This window comes from Saccopteryx leptura, chromosome 13, assembly GCF_036850995.1.
Source record: "Saccopteryx leptura isolate mSacLep1 chromosome 13, mSacLep1_pri_phased_curated, whole genome shotgun sequence".
NCBI lineage: Eukaryota > Metazoa > Chordata > Mammalia > Chiroptera > Emballonuridae > Saccopteryx > Saccopteryx leptura.
The window spans coordinates 32231421-32252730 of record NC_089515.1 but is presented as its reverse complement, the minus strand read 5'-3'; the positions used below and the strand labels follow the sequence as shown (position 1 = coordinate 32252730).

The following is a 21310-nucleotide window of genomic DNA, read 5'->3' as shown; positions in this document are numbered from 1 at the left end:
CCAAGGGGAAGATGCTTCACTTATGCATCAGATACCTCCCTGGGCAGGAGGCTCGGTACCAGAAGCCATCTGGGCCTCAGGGTGGGTCAGAGGGTTTCAGTTAGATCAAGTATCTAGCTGCTTCCATCCTCACGTGGGTTACAGACCACTCACTATTTAGACTACTCTGAAAAGGGCCACCATCCTGACTTCATCTCGGGCCTCCCATCCTGCCCCAGCTTACTTTAGGCCTCACCTGAAGCCGCAGCTGTCACTCTGGACTCAGACCTTCGATCCCACTGTGGCTACAGCTGGTTCCAGTCTCCACTCTGGTTGGGAACAGCCTCCCTTCACCCGCCTGTGATGTCTATGCCTCGCTTGTGTGCGCTGTGGCTTGCCTTTTGTGCCTCGTCCGAGTTCTGAAGGGAGCCTGGGACAAACCGCTGGCCCTTGCTGGCTTCCTCCGCCTTCGCGGATTCTGGATTCTGAACCCCAACTCCCCTGGATCTGTTGCTGTTCCTTGGCTTCTGACCTTCCCCTCCCCCATGTTGCTACACTCCCTGCTTTCTCTGCCCCTTCCCTGGGTTAAATCTCTGACAGTCGCATGACTTTTGGTACCCAAGTCACTCACGCTGGTGGTCTGACCCTCCTTCCTGTCTCAGTTCTGAAGTATAACATGGTCCAGTCATAATTTCCCCTTTTTCTGAACATTCAAGGCCTTCCCAGCCTCTTTACCAATGTCCGCATTCCTTCTCTATTTTCTGTAACGACCCCCTTTCCATATAGGGGTCTCTCTTGTTTTTCCAGGGAGCCCAGGAGCAGTTCTCCAAATACTGGGTATATTCCTTCCCCTTGGGGACCCATTTACCTTGCATTCTCTCACTTTCTGACCTATCTTTTCATAAACCCCATTTTGAGATAGCTCCATTTAAAAATATCAGCACAGGTTGAGTTTCAAATGCTTATTTGTGGCCAGGCGGTCTGGCCTCTGGAGTGCATTTTTCCATGGAGAACTTTCTGACCTTCCAAATGACAAATACTACTATTCTGACCGTGTCGTGCATGTAAGAGGCACTCCACTAAGCTTTTGAAAATGATCTCTGAGGCTGATATCTCCCAGGGCTGCAGAAATGACAACTGCCAAAAAAAATGGCTCCCTGAAAATTCAGAGAAGGCACCCCAAGGCGAAGGGAGTTAGAAGGGTCACCCAAAAGCAGAGGTAGACAGAGAGCAGTTTAGATCACCGGCCATCCCACAGGCATTTGGAAAACCCCCTTCAAGGAAGATGCCAAAAGAAATCAAAGCAAAAATTAAGCTGGGGAAAAGGAATCGAAAACAGGAGTCAGAAAGCCAAGCAGCTTTGAAATAACTGCGGCGTAACCACTCACCACCCCCAGCTGCGTCAAAACCCGCAGAGGAAACAACAAGGGACTTGACAGGGAACCGACAGCATGAGAAAAACTTAGAAATACCTGCGACAGGTTTGCACTGGGTGCTTTAGTAAGCGTCTCCATTTTTTCTAAATCTGCCTCTAACTCTGTTTGGTAGAGGTTGAGATCTTTTTCTAGATTAGTCTGGTTCAAGAAAGAAAAGATAGGAGAGAATGTTTTAGTTTAGAGGAAAGGCAGAGAGACTGGAAGGTTAAGTTTGAAAAATATCATCTTTTTCGCTTTATACATATTTTAATAAGGCAGAGAGGGCGTGGCTAAACCACAAGCGCTCAGTGGAAATTACTTACAGCCCTAAGAACAGGGAATGCGACATTAGGCATAGAACGTACAGATCCTGGCTAAAGAGAACTACCAATACCACAGAAACCTACCTGTGAGGCAATACCTATTTTTTTTTTTCTTCTCTTTTCAGAGTACAGTGACTGTGACAAATACTATAGGTCAGAAGAGTAAGTCATTGCTTAAAAAAACAAAACACAACAACTTCTTAACATTTAGTGTAAGTCTGAGATTTTGTTAAATAGATTTATCACCAAGCCAAAAAAAAAAAAAAGTTATCAAGTTAAAAGAAAAGTGATTTAAGAAAAGAAAAGAAAAACTCCACCACACACTCGCACTAAGCAGGCTAGAGGCACACACACACAGCCCACGGGGAGGCGCGCCATTACCTTTCTATCCTCTCTAGGAAGGATAGAGCAGTCTCCAGGAGTATAATCCCATATCTTTTTGGGAGGCTGATGGGAAGCAGAGGAGGAAATGAAGAAATGAGCATAAAGACATAAAGACAAACATGGAGACGGGCTCAAACAGAGAGGGCACACCAGCAGAACCGCCCTGAGACAGGGAGGAGGGCTGGGAGCGCGGCCCCGGGCGCTGACGGGGGCGTTCTTTCTGTGTCTCTGTCTCAGCGGCAAATCACTGTTGGAGCCCAAATATTGAAAACTTAAAGGACACAAAGGAAAAATTTTTTTTAAAAGCATTAACACCAATTTGAACCAAAATAGAAACTTTAAAATCCTTCACTGCTCTTTTCAAACCGAGATTGACACTGTGACATTATATTTTTGAAGCAGTCTTCTCCTCCATAAAATCCGTTATTAAAAATTAATAAGTGTGTGAAATTGGAGATTTGGCCAATGGAGGGTAAATTGAACTAAATGTGTTTCCTGTGGTTTGTGGCAATGAAATCTATGTACAAAACGGGTGTCAAAATTTGCATTGTGTAACTAGACAGCTCTTAAAATCTTTTACTGTTTAACTAGATGTTAACATCGCTAGTGGTAGAGCCATACCTTCCACTTCCCTTAGAGAACAAGCTTTTTTATCCTTTGAAGTTAAACAGCGGACTGTATGGTTATTTTTGTTTTCTCCTTTAATTCTCCTAGATAGAGTTAGAGTTGCATTCCTAAACCAGAAATCTGCCAGGATTGCTACAAGTTCAGTGAGGGAGGGGTTCGAAGGGTAGGATGCCTGGGAGTTACACACCACTTCTAACTCTGGAACCTCTTTTGGCCCAAGTGGACCATCTGGTTCTGCTACTTGGACTTGAAATTTCTTATACAGTGACCTCTGAGGAGAGGAGATCATTAATATAGCTCCTGGAATTTTGTGCAAAATTCATTATAACCAACTACGGAAGCATTCAAATTGGTTTCCATTGTGGTATTTTGCCTTGCACTTACTTATAAAAATCACATCAATTTCTGTAAAAGTTAGAGGGGGGAAAAAAGAAAAAGAAAAAAAAAAAGCTGATGCCTGGATCTCTGTAATAAATTTACAAATAAAAAGTAATCTGATTTCAAGATGCATTCACTGCTGACAGCAACAGGTCATTAAAATGATCCCTGTGTATGTATATTCTGCAATTTGTAAAGTAAGTACTATTAATAGTCATCATTCTCCTTTAAGTACTTTATACCCTTTATAGGTTGTTCACATGGGAGAGTTGACTTTTTAAAGTCACTTCAGGTACTCGTACTCATTTCCTTATTTATTGCAAAAAACCTCCCCCAAAACCAAACAGTGCTTACAAATTAAATCGGTTTTAAATAACCTTCCCAAAAATGGCCCCTGGAGTCTTGAATGATTTGAAGGTATTACAGTCAGGATCTTGTGGAAACTTCAGCTTGTGTTGGGTGGCTGTCAGTGAAAGGGCCGAAGAAGAAAGGAGTCCAGGGTGAATGTCTAGTGTCACAGTTCTGGCAGGCTTTCCTCACTCGGGGGAGGGGATCCTGAGTTCGTGTGGAATAAAAAGCGCAAATGATGATCCACACGCCTCGGTAGGAATTTTAGCTTCATTCTGCTCCCGAATGACCGACAAACCTTCGAACACAACTTTCACGGTTTGTGCCACTTTTATGTATGTCTCTTCCTCTTTCATGGCCCAGGGTGACTGGGGTAGGAGAGAAGTAAAAAGAAAAAAATTTCTCCCCACCACACCTTCTTACCGAACGCTGAAAGTAACATCCAGTCATTACACTTGGTTCAACTAGATAATAAGCCCACCCTTAGAATGCCTTAAACCACAGGAACCATTCCTCTCAACGCTATTATTCCTCAGAATAGATATCAATGAAGTTATTTTAGTAAGTCTTCAAAAGTATTGTCTTTTATTACTTTAAAAGACCTACACAAAAAGTAGTAGTCCCATTTAGGGACTCTTAAGGTCTATGCAAAGAATACTCATGGCTTTAGAGAAAGTGACATTTTGGAAAAGCATCTCTAAATAATTAAGAAGCAGTTAGAATAGGGTGGAGATGCAAATTACAGGAAGGTCCCAATATGCAAATGGACCGTGTTCCTCACACTTGTTTGCATTGGTGGTGTGGTGCTCAGACCAGTTTCCAGTAGCAATGGTGTTAATCTGCTGAGCTCTTTACAGAGTCTATTTAATGTATGCTGGGACTGAAATACAGTACTACCTGTTGCTGACAAAAATAGAATTATTTGCAATGACAGATTTAGTAAAACAAACCAATCATAATTAATTAGAAAAAAACTGTTTCATAACATTTCCTAAAAACTAATATTTAAAATAAAACTAATTTAGTTATTTGTCCAATGATGCATCAGACAGCTAGAAATTTGCAGATTCCAAAGGGGATTTCAAAAATCAATGGCAAAGACTCTTGCTTATACATAATTTAAAGCTAAAAACTTTTGTTTTCCCTGATGGAAACATGGTGTTATACACACACCAAATCATCGTCTTTCTAGGGTAATAGAGAAGAGCTACATATATCAAAAGGTTTTTCTGTGAGATAATTGAGCAGGTTTTAAGAAAAAAAGAAGAAAAGGAAAAGGGTTAGAAGAGTGTTAAGTATTTGCATGTGGAAAAGATTGCCTGAGGAAGACTCCATTGATGTCTGAATGGTAGTCAGCAGCGAAAGAAGTGAGGTGTGCATCAAAGCTCTGGGAAGGGAAGGACATGGTACACACTGCGGGCTAGACATGCCCTCTCTCCCCTGGTCGCTAGGTGGCGCTGCTCTTCCGGGACAGCTTAGCTGCTATTAGGAGGGTGTCCGAGCAGGGGACGAGGCAGGGGGGGATCTCTGTTCCTATAAGCAGGATGTTTGCAAATTAGGTGCTCCTAGCTCAGAGGATGCGTGATCTTTGGAAACAAAGCTCAGCACCGCTAAATCAACTGAGGGCTTCGAGAGCACCAGCTTAATTTATCTTTGTCTTCATCTTAGTAACAATATACATCCTGAAATTGAACATTGTACTTAACTTTATGTAAAGTTCTTTCCTATCTGCAGATAAAACTTCCCAACCACAAGTGATTCAAATATTGGAGTCAGTGCTTAAAAGTCTCATGCAAACATCTAATGAAATGTTTTATTTTTATACATTTTATCTACCTACTTGTAAATTCTTTTTGCAGCTGTAATAGTTAAGATTTAATGTAACTAGAGTTTTAAAGTCAGTTTCCAGTCATCTCCAGTGGAGAAATGAACTCAATTTTTCTTTTTCTTTTTTTATACTCCCTCGGGGGCAGGGCTTAGACAATCCTCCTGTAAGTGCCAAAAATCAATTTGTACCAAAGCCAGCTCAGATACATCAGAGGGAGGCTACAGAATATTATCAGGCTAAACATTAAATTTGCTAGAATTCCTAAATCCCATTTCAAATTTTGGGAAATATCCTAACTCATAGAGATCATTCCCTAAAAGTCACCTGAAATGGGGTTGTACTCGTGGGTCACACCTGCATAGAAAGACCCTTTTTGGCCGGCTCTGGCACCTCCCTTGCCACGTGTGCTTTTAAAAATTCTATTGAAAGCAGTGACAGTGTTGGTCTGCTCAGTATAATGCATTTTCCTGCTTGTCTCCAGTACACCGTAAAGACTTGGGTCAAGGAACGGAACCAACAGCCAATATATAATGCCATCCACAGGCACGTGATATTTGTTGCTAGCGGTGGAAGGTCCTAAGACAAGCAAGGATTTAGTCGTGTCTAAGATCTTCTGGCAAGAAATAGTTCCAGAGCTCCCTGTCCTTTCTTGAAGTAAAGCAACGGGAAGCTTACAGGTTGTAGGGAGACTAGCCAGTCCCACTCTTGACAAGTGCTCCCCGCTCCCTGAAGTCTTTACAAATGGGTCTGATTCTTTAGCAGTGACAATGCATCAACAGCATTATTTTTTTAAAATGTCTATAACCACTGAAGCTATTAAACTTACCGGTTTCCCAAACTCCAATTCCGAAAAGAATTTATACCAAGGTTCATTCTTTAAATCTATCTCTTCTGGGCTTATATCCCGACTCTATAGGGGTTGGTGATAGGGAAATGGAAGAGAGAGAAGGATAACATTATGCAAAGATTACATAGGAACAGGCCAGTAGAGATGCAGTGGTCTCCAGATATATACAGTTAACTGCATTCAGGAGCAGTAATCATCCATTTTTACTGACATTGGCAAAATCATGGAGCTAAAATAGGTGGGGAAGGATGTGTTTACAGAAACAGGGACACTGAGCTAGGGAGCGGTGAGTGAGTGAGGCAGTCTCAGTCCTCAGGCAGAAGACAAATGGACTGTAGATGGAGAACTGAACCACACTGCCACCCTCCACAACAGATAAGAATATGGGTATACCAGTATCCCTATATTGTGGGAGAAAAGAAAGCTCTTATTTCCTCTTTACCAAAACCATTAGTTACGAGCAAATAACCTGGTGAGCACACCAAACAGCCATTTATGCCAGGTGAGTAGAGCAAACAATTTTTTACGGGCTAGTATAGTTTTAGTACTTATTTGCAAGGCTGCCTTAAGGATTTCAAAATAAATGCAAATACTGACGCTTTTATAAAAGCCAATTTGTTAATACTGCATCTTTAATGGCACATGAGTAGGTGAGAAACCACGTCCCACACACAGTAAAGTGAAAGATGAGATAAGTAAAAACAGAGGACACAAGTGAAAACACACTTTACACAAGCGCCCGTGGCGGATGAATACAGACAGAATATACCTTATGTTCTAACAAATAAATGTTATAAAGAACCGAGGAAAATTAAAGTGAGGGAAAAGCTGAACACGACAGATAACAGAACAACAGGGTGGGGGAAACTCGTGGGTTATGTTACAAAAATCAGATGTCTCACTTTATATAAGGACTCCGAGAGGTTGTTCATACAGACTGATAATTGATTCCATGGGATTTCATATGTAATCAAATTATTTATAAAGTCCTGGTACCTTGCTCTGTGGAATAACATGTGTTTCTGGAAACAATTAGTTAAAAATGAATTCAGGAAAGCAAAGCAAGTTTCCCCTTAATTAACTGGAGATAGGGTCACACCAGACAAAAGTGTTAGAGGCTCATGGATTCATTAATTCGTGTATAGACACGTTTCAAAAAACCCTGATAATCAGGAGAGTGAGAGATGGGGATTTTCGGGTAACAGTATGAGATGTGAAGAGTCTACTTTCCGCTGAGACTGAAAACAGTGTATATGAAACGTCCCTCTGTCGGGGCTCCCCGCGTGAGGAAGGAGGCTAGCCGCAAGTCCTATAGGCACATCTTCACTGTGACTGTTTCCCAAGCGGCTCCTCCCGCACACGCTTTTCTTAACCTGCAGTTAACAGGCCTTTTGCAGCTTGTAGAAAGAGCTGTAGACTTTCTTAGTGACCTTCAGCAATCCCTTCTTCTAAAGTCCTTAGAAGAATCTTGACCATTATTTCTACTCTTGTTTTAAATGGAGGAAGATAGGGCAGAGAACTTTTCTTTAACTGAAATTTACTGAATACAAGTTAGTTGAAATCAGAAGGGGAATGTCCGGATTAAAACCTTCCCCAATTGTCTTCAGGGACCTAGGGCTTAAATCCTGAAGAAGTCTTGAGCCTTCTCAACGGCTTCTGTAATTATGTAAAATAATGGATTCTGTATTTATTTAGTGAAACGAGGCCCAATACCTACAAGGACCCAACTCTTCAGGAAAAACCATTAAGACCCTGGGACATCCTAGATCTCTATATGATGGGGGTTTTATGAAAACTAGTTTGTGTTTCTTATTTTTAGAGACTATTTATAAGCTGCTCTCTGGGAATAGGTTAGGCTTTTTTTCTTTTCTTTTTTTAACAAAATGTACCAACTCTTTCAGGAAACTCCTGAATACTTTGGTACTGAGTCCAGAAAGAATTAAGCCGTTTTGGCCCTGGCCGGTTGGCTCAGCGGTAGAGCGTCGGCCTAGCGTGCGGAGGACCCGGGTTCGATTCCCGGCCAGGGCACACAGGAGAAGCGCCCATTTGCTTCTCCACCCCTCCGCCGCACTTTCCTCTCTGTCTCTCTCTTCCCCTCCCGCAGCCAAGGCTCCATTGGAGCAAAGATGGCCCGGGCGCTGGGGATGGCTCCTTGGCCTCTGCCTCAGGCGCTAGAGTGGCTCTGGTCGCAATATGGCGACGCCCAGGATGGGCAGAGCATCGCCCCCTGGTGGGCAGAGCGTCGCCCCATGGTGGGCGTGCCGGGTGGATCCCGGTCGGGCGCATGCGGGAGTCTGTCTGACTGTCTCTCCCCGTTTCCAGCTTCAGAAAAATGAAAAAAAAAAAAAAAAAAAAAAAAGAATTAAGCCGTTTTATCACAGAAGGTTGTTTGCAGAGTGTTTCACGGCCGAGGGGAAGCCCGAGCCGAGAACTGAATCAGGAGGTATGTCAACCAGCTCGGGCCCAGGGCAGCCGGTGGCAGTCCGGCAAGGTGCCCACCGGGGAAGTTAAAGAGGCAACACACACAGTGCGAACATCTGCATTTGATTTTGCCATTCATATCTCAGCTGTAGATCCAACTGTGGGACAAACAGCAAAGGTCCTCTGGGTGCACAGCAGGGTCTGGGACGGGCAGGGAGGGCAGATTCCACAGTGCCAGGCTAAGTTCTCTGCTGCTGGGGGCTCTCTTTTCCAAGCTTGGCAAAACCCTTGGAAAGGGCAGGTGCCTTTCCAGGAAAATGCCTGATTCTCCTCAAGGACAGTTTGGCTGCATGAATAGGAGCCAGAGGGTAGCTTCACATTTTAATTAAGAAATAATCTGAATGTGGCACGTTCATTGGCACAGCACTCTACAATGTTTGTGGTTCTTGTACCCATATAATTGGGTGAGGTCAGCAGGCCCGATAACACTTCTGGATCACAGACAAAACCACTGAGGTTCAGAAAGGGTAAAGGACGTGCCCCAAGACAGAAGCAGACTCAGAATTTGGGTCTTCTGAGTCCTAGTCCAGAGCTCTTGACACCTCTTCCCATCCTCGCTGTGAGAAGGGGCAGACCCACTAAGTTTGCAGGTGATAACAAGCTAAAACAGGGCTAAGTGACAGACTTGAAAAGCCAGGAAGAAACTCAAAGTGACTGTGAACTTGGAAGAAAACAAGCTGGGTGAATCCCCTAATTTTATACTTCCAAATATATATTGTGTAATTACTACATTGCTATCTGCCCCTCCCACTGCTCCCGGATGGGAGCAGCGACCCCAACATCTAAGCCAGGGCTTGGCATATAAAAGTTATTCTATCTCTATTTCTGAATTGAATCAGAGTTCTGTAAGGGACTCTGGAGGAAATTAAAAGGAACAAAGTCTGAAAAACTTATTTCTGACAAAGTAGGGATGGACCAATGATCTCCATCCAAAGCCAGAACGGATTCCCACTATAAGACAGGCTGAGTAGTTATGAAGAACTTCATACAAATTTGCGAAGTTGTGGAACAGGTCACCAAAGCTGTACATCTCCTGGTGGGGTTTTTGAAGGTAGCACCAGCATTTTCTCTCTCTGGGATGGTTTGGGTTCACACCAGGGACAAGATGAGCTCTAAGGCAGACTTGACAGTCTACCATTCAACTCTTACTGCAAACGGGCAGGTGTGCCAATGAGGTCGCAATTTAATTGCTATCCTTAAGTAAACATGAGAAACTCAAATTGGAAACAATAGTATTGTTTCTCCCCCCAGAGGAAGGTGTATTTCTGAAAGTAAATTCTACATCTGCTACTAGTTAGGCTACTAATCTACAACTAACAACGAGCACGCGCGCACGTGTGTGTGTGCGTGCGTGCGTGTGTGCGTGCGTGTGTGTGTGTGTGTGTTTCAAAAGGCAAGAAACACACTGAAACTCACATTCCAACTTTTCTGTTCAAAAATATCAGGGAAAAAAAATTAAAAATAAAGGACTAATTCAACTACTGTGAAGAGTAGACTGAAAAGATGAAGATTTGACTGAGCTCCTCCTCTAAAATGGAAATCATCTATTTGGAAGAAGAGTGCTGAAACGAGGGAAAGGCACTTTCATTTCAGGAAATGGGCCCCCTTCGGTTTCTGTGTCCCGTGACTGGACAGGCCTAGGTCTCGACACAGCACAGGAGGGCTTCATGTGTAGCGACGCCCAATGGTTCTCTGCAATCTGTGATTCAGTCACGGCAGCTCTCTAAAGAGAGCCCCATGGGTACTGCGTGTTACTTTTCCAGGTCTCCACAAACAATAAAAATGATCCCAAGGACTAGGATATGGAAGACATTTGCAACTGTTGTGGTATCACGGGGAAAAACAAAACTATGTTGTTGTCTTCCTAGTTCTGGATAGTGGTCAAATTATTAGAAACCAAGGAGAGGGAGGGGGGACAAAGAAGAAATTAAAAAAAGGGCCAGGCTTCAATAAAAGCGATGACTGTCTATGAACAATATATTGCCAAAACAAAAGCGCCCAAAGGCCTACGAAGTCTCTGAAATCATTCAAGTGTATTGATGTGTGATGGTACGTCCTGACTGTTATTCAAGTGTCAAGACTAGACCCACAGCAGGACTTTCTTTCCAGGAACATCTGTGTAGAAGGTTACCTTCTGTGTTGATTACCTTCTAACCGGGAGAGAAGCTCCAAGGAAGGGCAGAGCCAGAGGCAAACTTCTCTGCTCCTCTCTGAACTTTTTGCTTAAAATAACTGCGGTGCACAGAAAACGCTGAAGAATGACAACTCTGGAGGAGCATTTCTGTCAATTATTTTATCCTAATTCAAATTACTTATCCCTTTGTGCTTTTAAAGATGTCACATTTTCCTTTTAGTAAAAGTCAAATCAATTAGTCCTTAAGAACACGCAGAGCAGGGGAGGCAGAGGGAGAACACGTGCCCACACAGAAGCTCCTTTGCCTGCACGCCGTGCGGTTACAGCAGGCTCATAAATCCAGTCCCCGCCCGCTGCAGGGCGGGAGGAGCTTTGGGAAATCCCTTTAACCGTGATCAGAATTCTGAACCAGCTTTTTCAAACGAAGGGTGAATAAAAGGAGCTGTGACTGGCAGATAGGAAACTAACTGGTTTGTAATCATTCTTCCCCGTTTCACAGAAGAGCCCGCTTTTCCAGGGGGGTCTGCTCTGCCCTAAGGGCCATGTGCCCCCCTCAGAATTGCCTGGAGACGTGAACTTGTGTAGGGAACCATGATCCAGATCGAATACGAAATTCGTCCTCCACATTGCACTGTCAGAAAAGGAAGACGCAAAACATATTTTTACAGCCCCGCCCAATCACATCATATTATTTATTTTGCTTTTAAAAGGACGTACTAGTAGTAATTTCTACAAAATTTATGCATATTCAAATAAGAGTCACTTAAATAAATCCCCAAATCTAGGACCATTAGTAATAAGCCCGCTAAATTAATGGTTAGATATTATATAAAAGACAGCAGCAAACCCAATCTTTCTATTAGTAGAAATTTTTAAATCAGTTAAAACCATGCACAAAAAGCACCAGAAAGCCATAATAAGACTCTTTCAAAGCAGACTCTTAGGACTTATTTTATGAACACCTGCAAAAATGAAAAGGGTAAAAATACTTCTTTTTTTTTCATTGTCATCTAAACAAAGCAAGTCTATCTCAAGGGAGAAGGAATGTCATCCCCGTGCACAATGCATCCGGACTAAGGAACACAGGCAGGGTGAGACAAAGAGCTTTAATATGCACATTACCATCTTTTCGTTGGTCAGAACAGAGGACTTGCCCGGCTGATACTCGTAAATGCTTTTGGGCTCTGCACGGTATTTTCTCGTATCCACTTTCTTATCTGGGGGTTCCCAGTCGTTTCTGTAGAAAGAGAATCCTTTTAGGGTTGTTTTCATGAAAATCAGCATCTGACACGTCCTTACTTTGGTTGGCTGTAGTTTAATCAAGGAATTTTTACATCCGAAGCATAAAATCAGACTCAGCGCAAAGCAGTTAGTTGCGCTGGTTCCCGTCTCAAAACAACCCGTTAAATCTTGTTTGTTTCACAAAAGGTCTGAGGTGTCCTGAGCTCAAAACCAGGCACCAGGAAGCAGAGAGAAGAGAAAGCAAAGAGACAGAGAAGAGAAATGGAGAGGGAGAGGGAAAGAGAAGAGAAGGGGAAAGGGAAGGGGGAAGGGGAGGGAACGGGGGAAGCAGCAGCAGCAAAGCTTGCTCTGGAAAAATCCTTCACCTTGCTCTGCTCTCCTGAGCTTACCATTCCCCAAACATGCCTGCACTTCCCACTCAAGCCGTGCAGGGAGAGAGAAGGCAGGTCCCAGAGCCAGTCAGCTGGGGTTCAAGCCCTGCGACAGTACTTGCTAGCTAGTGATCAGGACTGAGCACTTTACCTCTTGCTATCTTAGTGTCCTCATCTGAAAAATGGGGTTGTTGCAAGGATGAAATGAGACAGTGCACATAAATCACCAGGTCCACAGTAACCCCTCAGTAAATGTTATTTGCCATGATAAGCGTGCTCTTCCCTATTTCACACTGCACCCCAGTAATCACCAAAATCGCAGCTTTTGGCACAGATACAAACCTGATCCAGTGGTGGGTCTCAGGACACATGAATCCTTGGAAATCGTTTGCAAAATGTTTCTGCATGCACATTATTGCATTTGCACTGTGGTTCTATCTACTTTCTCCTTCAAGACTTTCAGCCCCTTGAAGGCAAGGATAATGCTTTACACTTGCTTCTATTCTTCCACAGTGCCTGGTCCCATGAGCAGAGTGCACCCAATATGTAAAGGATTTACAGGAATAGTCAGCCTTCCTTTCAGTTAATTATCAAGCTCCTCAGGCAGATGCCACTGACGCATGTGTAGATTGTAGAACTTTCAAAACAGCCATTCATTTGTCCATGAAGATGGAAAAGGTACGAAGGCGTGAAACTGAGACTGTCTCTCGGGGGAAAAGCATTCAGCTTGGCTAGAGCCACATTTTGTGTTGAGAAGTGGTGGAAGGTGCGTGGGACACCGCACAGCACAAGACGGTTGCTCCACACGGCGTAAGAACCCAATGACAGAATCTTGGGTCATTCTGTGCCGGTACTCAGAGATGACTCACATCATCACTACAATCAATCCAAGCCTTATGTCTCAGTAATGTGTTGCATAAATAAATTAATATTAAAAAATGTAGCTTCATGTTTACAATTATATTCTCTGCTATGGGTCCCATCAGCATACACAAAGAGTATAAAAACACATGACAAGCCTTACAGCTAAGATTTCTCAGGTGAAAAGGTAAAAAGTGACGATAGTTATAGTCAACACTGGTTGAGCCCATACTGTGAGCCAGGCACTGCTAGAAATGTTATATGATATGCATTATCTTGCTTTGTCCTTGCAACATCCCTAGCAAATGTAAATCACCATTTTACAGATAAGAACATTGAAGCTCAGGAAGAATAAGTCACTGCTAATACATGACAGAGTAGGGATTGAAAAATCAGGTCTGAGCCCTGGCCTGTTGGCTCAGTGGTAAAACATTGGCCCAGTGTTGTGGAAGTCCCGGTTCAATTCCCGGCCAGGGCACACAGGAGAAGCGCCCATCTGCTTCTCCACCCCTCCCCCTCTCCTTTCTCTCTGTCTCTTTCTTCCCTCCCACAGCCAAGGCTCCATTGGAGCACAGCTGGCCTGGGCGCTGAGGATGGCTCCATGGCCTTCGCCTCAGGCGCTAGAATGGCTCCTTTTGCAGCGGAGCAATGGCCCAGATGGGCAGAGCATCACCCCTTAGTGGGTATGCCGGGTGGATCCCGGTCGGGTGCATGGGGGAGTCTGTCTTTCTGCCTCCCCACTTCTCACTTCAGGAAAAAAAAACACATCAGGTCTGCTTGATCCCAGCCCCAGTGCTGTCTGCCCCAGCAGAGGGACGGGACTGCCTGCTAGACTGTGTACGGCAGCCTGAACTCCCAGAGCTGGTCATGCAGGGGGAGCACTTACCTTTCTGGGCTTGATTTCAGCGAGGAAGAGCGGGCCGGGAGGGGAAGTGTGGCTGATCTCTTCACTATCTTCTCGCCATCAATGTAGCTCATCTCACTTTTTGAGCGAGGCACAGAAAGGGGAGATCTGGCTGGAGAAGGGAAGTGGGGACAAAAGACGCAGAACTCATGAAAACTGAACACAGGAAGATGTCTCCCCTCATCCAACACTCCCCCTCCCACCCCCACAAACGGGAAATTCTAAGTCACTTACTGTCTTCGGAAAAGGAGTATCGAGGAGAATACAGATCTGAATCATCATCTATTGAACAAAACAAAGTGATCAGGAGAAATCCAGCTAAGGCAGGAGAAGGAGCGACACGACCCACGGCCCCGGCCCTGCCCTGGCACCCGGCCACCCCAGGGGCCCAGTGGGGAGGGAAAGAGCTAAGCACTGGGCGCTAAAGCACAAGAACCCACACTGGAGAGGAGCCAGCTTCAGAGCCCACCCGCCCCAACAGAACCCGCAGTCCAGAAGGTACATTCTCGTTGTCTGGGAGATGACCGCCTGACACCAAGACAGGCATGGGGACAAGTAGCCCAAGGTCCTCCCGAGAGAATTTCCACCAGCGGAGTGGGAACTGGGGGCCCCGGCCGGGCTGAGCTGCAGCAGGGGCTGAAGCTCCTGGGTGCCCATCCGGGGGCTCTGGTCTAGCCTGCAGCTTCCACGGAGCCCCCCAGGCCTGCTGCTGGGCGTGGGTTCTAACTCCCCACCTCAGCTGTGATCCGTTTGACATGCTAAGTTTGCCTGTATAATATCATTTAACACAGAGGTTCTGCAGCTACGAACACAGATTGGGAAAACGCTCATCATCAGGGTTTGGTGCCGCCTCCACCCGGCCCCTCGAGGAGCTTTCCTTCCTCGGGACACAACACGCCACTGCAGATGCACTATGTGGTTTGCTCTGCAAAGACACTGCTCGGGGTACGTGCTACATTGTGACTCTGGAACAAACCAAAGTCACAGGGGTTTCTGTGGGGTGAGACGGCCCCCCAAGGGCGTGCCGCCCATCCCCACATAAGGTGAGCACCGGGGTCTAAGGCGTAGAAACAAAGACAAGATCTGCACCCCTCATGGAGTGGCTGCACTGAGCTAAAACTGAGATGACAGGAACATTCACAGGAGCAGATTTCAAAATTGGGAGTGTCCTTAAAATGTAGGATATTTACTCACTATACCCACGACAACCCCTCCAAAGTGTCCGGTTGAAACACTTACCCTTTCCCATTTTCTAATATCTTGCTAACCCAAATTCAGAATTCATGCATATGGACTGGAGATCCAACACCTTCCCTTAAACTCTGTAGCTACTGTGCTGGCTGGATAGCTTGGCTAGTTAGAGCATCGTCCATGAGAGCAGAGTTATCGGTTTGATCCCTGGTCAGCCGGGCACAGATGAATGTTCCAGTCTCTCTCTCTCCCTCCCGTACTCTCTCGCTAAAATCAATTTTTTTAAAAATTAAAAATCTGTAGCAACTTTAACACATAAACTAACCTCAAAAAATAAGTCCTTGCCTGACCTGTGGTGGCGCAGTGGATAAAGCGACAACCTGGAAACGCTGAGGTTGCTGGTTCAAAACCCTGGGCTTGCCTGATCAAGGCACATATGGGAGTTGATGCTTCCTGCTCCTCCCCCCTTCTCTCTCCCCTCTCTATAATGAATAAATAAAATCTTAAAAAAAAAAAAAATTAAAAAAAAAAATTCTTTAAAAAAAAAAATAAGTCCAAGGCCTAACCTCTGGTGGCGCAGTGGATAAAGCGTTGACCTGGAAACACTGAGGTCACCGGTTCAAAACCCTGCACTTGTCTGGTCAAGGCACATATGGGAGTTGATGCTTCCTGCTCCTCCCCCCTTTCTCTCTCTCTCTCTCTCTCTCTCTCTCCCTCCTCTCAAAATGAATAAATAAAAATTAAAAAAAAATAAAATAAGTCCAAGAACCCAATATACATTAATCACTAAGTGTTAATCAAGTCCTGTCTCTATAGAAAGCATTTTTAGTTTCAAAGAGGTAAAAGTCAGAATATTTTGTGAAATATAAATAAAGTTAACACTGCTATTCTTTTGAGTAAAGTATTATTCAAAGACAGTCTTCTCACCCCTTCGTCCTCCCTTCTCCCCTCCCCAGGTTTATCTGCCCCAGGCTGCCCCCAGCCTGAATGAAGAAAAGTCACCAGGCCCTAGCTAGGTGGTTCAGTGGACAGAGCATCATCCCATCCTGCCAACATTGCAGGTCTGACCCCTGGTCAGGACACACACAAGAAGCAACCAAAGAGTACACAACTAAATGGAACAAGTTGATGCTTCTCTCTTTCTCTTTCCCTTACGCCCCCACCCCTCAAATCAATAAAAAAAATTACTGAAAAACAAGCAAACAAAAAAACCACCTCATCAGGTACCAAGTTATTTTTCCCTTCCTTCCTGCATCCCTCTTTTTGCTTTAAGGATAGGATCAGTCAATATCAAAGCTGAACAAAGCTTAAGGTTCTTCTACCAACACAGGCAAGCCTTTCCCTGCTATAAAATGAGTATGTAAGCTTATTTAACTCTCTGAAAATAGTGCAGAAGAGATAAAATGGCATCCAGAAATACATATTTTGAAGTACTGTTCTGAAGAAATTTGTATTGTCTGTTTTGTTTTAAATAGAACTTCTGATTATTATACTGATAAATTGCTATGATGTCAAAGAAAACTAAATATAAACTTTGATCATAGGAATTTAGAAAAATGATGCCTGCCAAATGAAAAATTAGCTTAGTGGGGAACCAATGTATGTAGTGCTTAAAACCCAGCCTAGCATTTTAGCTCAAAACCTTGTATCTCTCCAAACCATGGAGAAATTACAGCCTACCTGCAGACAATAAAGCAAAGGTTAATTTCTAGCTATCCCGTTCTTGAGGTAAGAAGCAAATAGGAAGGAAAAAGGCATTTAAATATTCAAAGAAAGTTTTTTTAAAAAGCTTGAGCTCTTTAAAAAAAATTTTCTCTCTAGAACTTTCGAATGTGGATTTCTAGGTTTGTTAAAAGAAAATTAGAAATAGTTTCTACAAGATGAAAAAAATAGCTTGGAGAATTAAATAATTTATGCCTTTTTGAAAAGCAGAAGAAGTAGGAAAGATGGGGGGTGAAGACAACAGAGAAGATGGATGACTGTTCTTGAAGCTATTTCGTTTGGTGTAGGCGGAAGAAGAAACCTCACCCATCCAAGACTGTCCCAGAATGGGGTGTCTGCGTGAACGAGCTTTTCATTTCTCATGGTTCCGTGGGCTCTGAGTCTGACATGTGGAGCTCAGTCCCTCAAACCTTTTTTTTTCTTTTTTTTTTTTTTTTGTATTTTTCCGAAGCTGGAAACGGGGAGAGACAGTCAGACAGACTCCCGCATGCGCCCGACCGGGATCCACCCGGCACGCCCACCAGGGGGCGACGCTCTGCCCACCAGGGGGCGATGCTCTGCCCCTCCGGGGAGTCGCTCTGTTGCGACCAGAGCCACTCTAGCGCCTGGGGCAGAGGCCAAGGAGCCATCCTTGCTCCAATGGAGCCTCAGCTGCGGGAGGGGAAGAGAGAGACAGAGAGGAAGGAGAGGGGGAGGGGTGGAGAAGCAGATGGGTGCTTCTCCTGTGTGCCCTGGCCGGGAATCAAACCCGGGACCCCTTGCACGCCAGGCCGACGCTCTACCACTGAGCCAACCGGCCAGGGCCAGTCCCTCAAACTTTTAAAAGAGCAAACTGAAGTTGCATGAGTCATCTGAACATCCAGGGAATATATCATTTATTCTTTTAATATTTTACGTTTGTCTTGCAAACCTAATAGAAAATTTTACCTGTAATTATGAATAAATAGAAGCTTCCATTAAGTGTCTAACAGTAGCTGGTAATTTACTAATATCTCATTTAATCCTTGCAAAAACTCTAGGAAATACAAAAATATCTCATTTTACAGACAAGGAAATTAAGGAGCAGGGAGGTTAAGAACATCTGCCCTTGGCCGCACAGTAAGAGACAAAGCAAGAACGGTGTCCAGTCTTTCGGATTCCACCTCCCAATGCCGCCTCCAGCCCCGTGACAGCAGTGGCTGCTTGGTTCTCTCTTCACCCCACCCTAGCTGCCCAATCCTGGGGCAGGGGGCGGGGCGTGTGTGGCTATTCCATGATCATTTATGTTATGCAAGAGACAAGGGAAGCTGTTCTGAAACCCAGGCCATGCACTGCAGGGCTGGCTGGACTGCCTCCTAGCCCTCAAGGCCTTTGCTCTGTGTTTCTCCATCATCCCCTCCCTGGGGACACTTAAGCAAGTTTCCTGCATTACCCCACCACACTGCCAGTTTTCCTTTCACTGGTCTCTAGGGACAGTGGGTAAAATTGAGCCCCTCTTGCTACATCTTCCACTTGCTGCTTCTTGCTATCTAATCCTGGCGGGCTAAGTCTACGCTGGGGTGGATGGGCATGAAGTTAGAAATACCAATGAATGAGGAAACTGGGTGTAAGGACACCGTCTGTATTTCTATATAGTACAGTTAGTCAAATGGAGTGTGTGTGCGTGCATACATGTGTGTGTGAGAGACAGAGAAGGAGAGAGAGAGTTAATTTAACCATAGTTTAGACACATTAAACCAGGGATAGTCAACCTTTTTATACCTACCATCCACTTTTGTATCTCTGTTAGTAGTAAAATTTTATAACCGCCCACCGGTTCCACAGTAATGGTGATTTATAAAGTAGGGAAGTAACTTTACTTTATAAAGTTTATAAAGCAGAGTTACAGCAAGTTAAAGTATATAATAATAATTACTTACCAAGTACTTTATGTTGGATTTTCGCTAAGTTTGGCAGAATAAATCTTTATAAAACAAGTTACTATAGTTAAATCTATCTTTTTATTTATACTTTGGTTGCTCCGCTACTGTCCACTATGAAAGCTGGAACGCCCACAAGTGGGCGGTAGGGACCAGGTTGACTACAACTGCATTAAACAAAACATTTCTCAAGTTGTCCACAAACATAGACATTGTTAGTGCCTGAAATCCTGTCTTTACTCTTTCTCCAAGGGTTTTTTGTTTTTGTTTTTAACAGAGACAGAGAGAGAGTCAGAGAGAGGGATAGACAGAGACAGACAGATAGGAACGGAGAGATGAGAAGCATCAATCATTAGTTTTTCGTTGCACATTGCGACACCTTAGTTGTTCATTGATTGCTTTCTCATATGTGCTTTGACTGCGGGCCTTCAGCAGACTGAGTAACCCCTTGCTTGAGCCAGCGACCTTGGGTCCAAGCTGGTGAGCTTTTGCTCAAACCAGATGAGCCTGGCTCAAGCTGGAGACCTCAGGGTCTCGAACCTGGGTCTTCGGCATCCCAGTCAGATGCTCTATCCACTGAGCCACTGCCTGGTCAGGTTCTCCAAGGGTTTTTTTTTTAAAACAAGGCCATAGTGGACTCAGCTGAGCTGGGATCTTGTGATTCTTGCTCATGGTGGAGCCACATGCTGATTGTGCCCCTCAAAGCAGCAAACATCTAACCTTGGCAGCAACACTCAGAACTTCCTGTACTGGTGACTTCCAGGAAGCTCTAACACTAAACACGATTTACTCAGGGTGAACAACTCACTTCAGGGCCCAGAGGACCCTGCTGGGCTCTGATGTTCACACACCAACGACTGCACTCCGGGCTCTGGCAGTCTGTCCTGGGGGCGCAGTTAGGAACAGCTACTCTCTTAAAACTGCCAGGAGGCACATAATTGCCTTTTCAACTACAGTGACTTTAAAAATAAACTGAAAAAAGACTTTATTTTAAAGAGTTAATGACAACTTTAGAGACACAGGAAAAAGTGCTTGTTGAGAATGATTGTTCTATAAGAAGTATATAATTGACCAAAATGGGATGATAGGCAAAAAGCAGTATTAGCATAATCACTCGACTATATCAATTAAGTTTCTTAGGTCCCGAGAGTTCAAATTATTTTTTCAGTATCAATGACTTGTTTTTAACCCAATCTTTTCCCACCGTTCAAATCAATCCCTTCTCCTACTCTATCCAACACACTTAGGAAGAGAAAAGATAAATGGGTCAAGATAGAGGACACACACCACAAACAAAATACTCAAAGAAAAAGAGAGACATATGCAGAGGTGGGCGACCAAGTCTGGGTGGGAGGAAAGAGGAAGAATTCACGACAGAAGAAATGGGGCAAGATGGCTGGGAATTATCCAGGGTGCCTGGGGGAAGGTTCCTAAACCCGTCCACGTTCGGCTTAAAGGCCATCAAATTTTAAGGGATGAAAAAAAGGTCAACATAGGACGTGGAGTAGCTATAGAAGACAAACGCAGGGAAGAGGATGTGGAGAAGAGAATGAGGCGGAGCAGGAAAGGGGCGGAAGGAGTGAAAGCTGGACAGAGACTCACCGACCCCATCTCCTCCGGCACTCCTGGCCTCGAGGTGAGAAGGGAGTAACCGCTACTGTCTCAACGAGCTCACAGGCCCGTCACACACTTTCGGGCTTGCTAGGCGGGGACCTTCTGGGCAGCTCTAGCTAGGAGAGCAAAGGTGACCGCTGTGAGCAGCTCAGCCCCTCCTCTGGGCAGTACTAGCTGGCGTCTGGGGCAGGAGGCACAGATCCCGGCCAGGCATCTTCACAATAGAATGACTTACTTGAACTCAGGCAAAATAAGGCTATTCTTAGAAATCCTGTAAGGCCAGCAGGGGATTATTTTAACTCAAATATAGATGTGCCTGGGAAAATCAGCCTCCTAAATCCTTGCTTTGGTGCATTCTCATCCAGCAATGAGGAAAAAGGCTTAATGAGACTGACCAATAGCACATGATATGTCACCACAACCTGGGCATATCTTGGGGATGGGTGTCTTAAGTCACTTCGCCAGGAGGTGGCAGCGGCCACCAGCATCAGCCTGACAGTGGTAGAAGAGGCATCCAAAAGCAAGGGCAAAGGTGGCCTCTGGGACCCACCCATAGCTGACATGATAGCTCTTCATCCAGACACGGCCAAAGAAGTCTTCACACGCCATGAACCACGAGTTTTGCTGTTGATTTGGAGACATCGCTTGAAAATATCTTCCATTTCTGTGAGCAGAACTTTTGAATCTGTATTCATTCCCCACTCTAATTCTATATTCAAGTCCCCCAAACACACCGGCGAGCATCTTCTTTCGGAATAGGCGG

General features: G+C 44.6%; 1 protein-coding gene across 31 annotated transcripts in view; it reads right to left on the bottom strand.

Annotated features, from left to right (window-relative positions):
- SORBS1 (sorbin and SH3 domain containing 1) overlaps positions 1-21310 on the bottom strand; it is a 260387-nt gene that overhangs the window by 60593 nt on the left and 178484 nt on the right. For 21 of the 31 annotated variants that reach the window (XM_066354910.1, XM_066354907.1, XM_066354909.1 and 18 more), the window contains 6 exons: positions 14357-14404; positions 14105-14234; positions 11867-11981; positions 6109-6192; positions 2099-2164; positions 1452-1553 (listed from right to left, as the gene is read on the bottom strand). In XM_066354910.1, the coding sequence (XP_066211007.1) occupies positions 1452-1553; positions 2099-2164; positions 6109-6192; positions 11867-11981; positions 14105-14234; positions 14357-14404 (545 nt within the window). The remainder of the gene's footprint in view (positions 1-1451; positions 1554-2098; positions 2165-6108; positions 6193-11866; positions 11982-14104; positions 14235-14356; positions 14405-21310) is intronic. The other 10 variants (XM_066354916.1, XM_066354926.1, XM_066354934.1 and 7 more) reach the window with 2 other exon arrangements.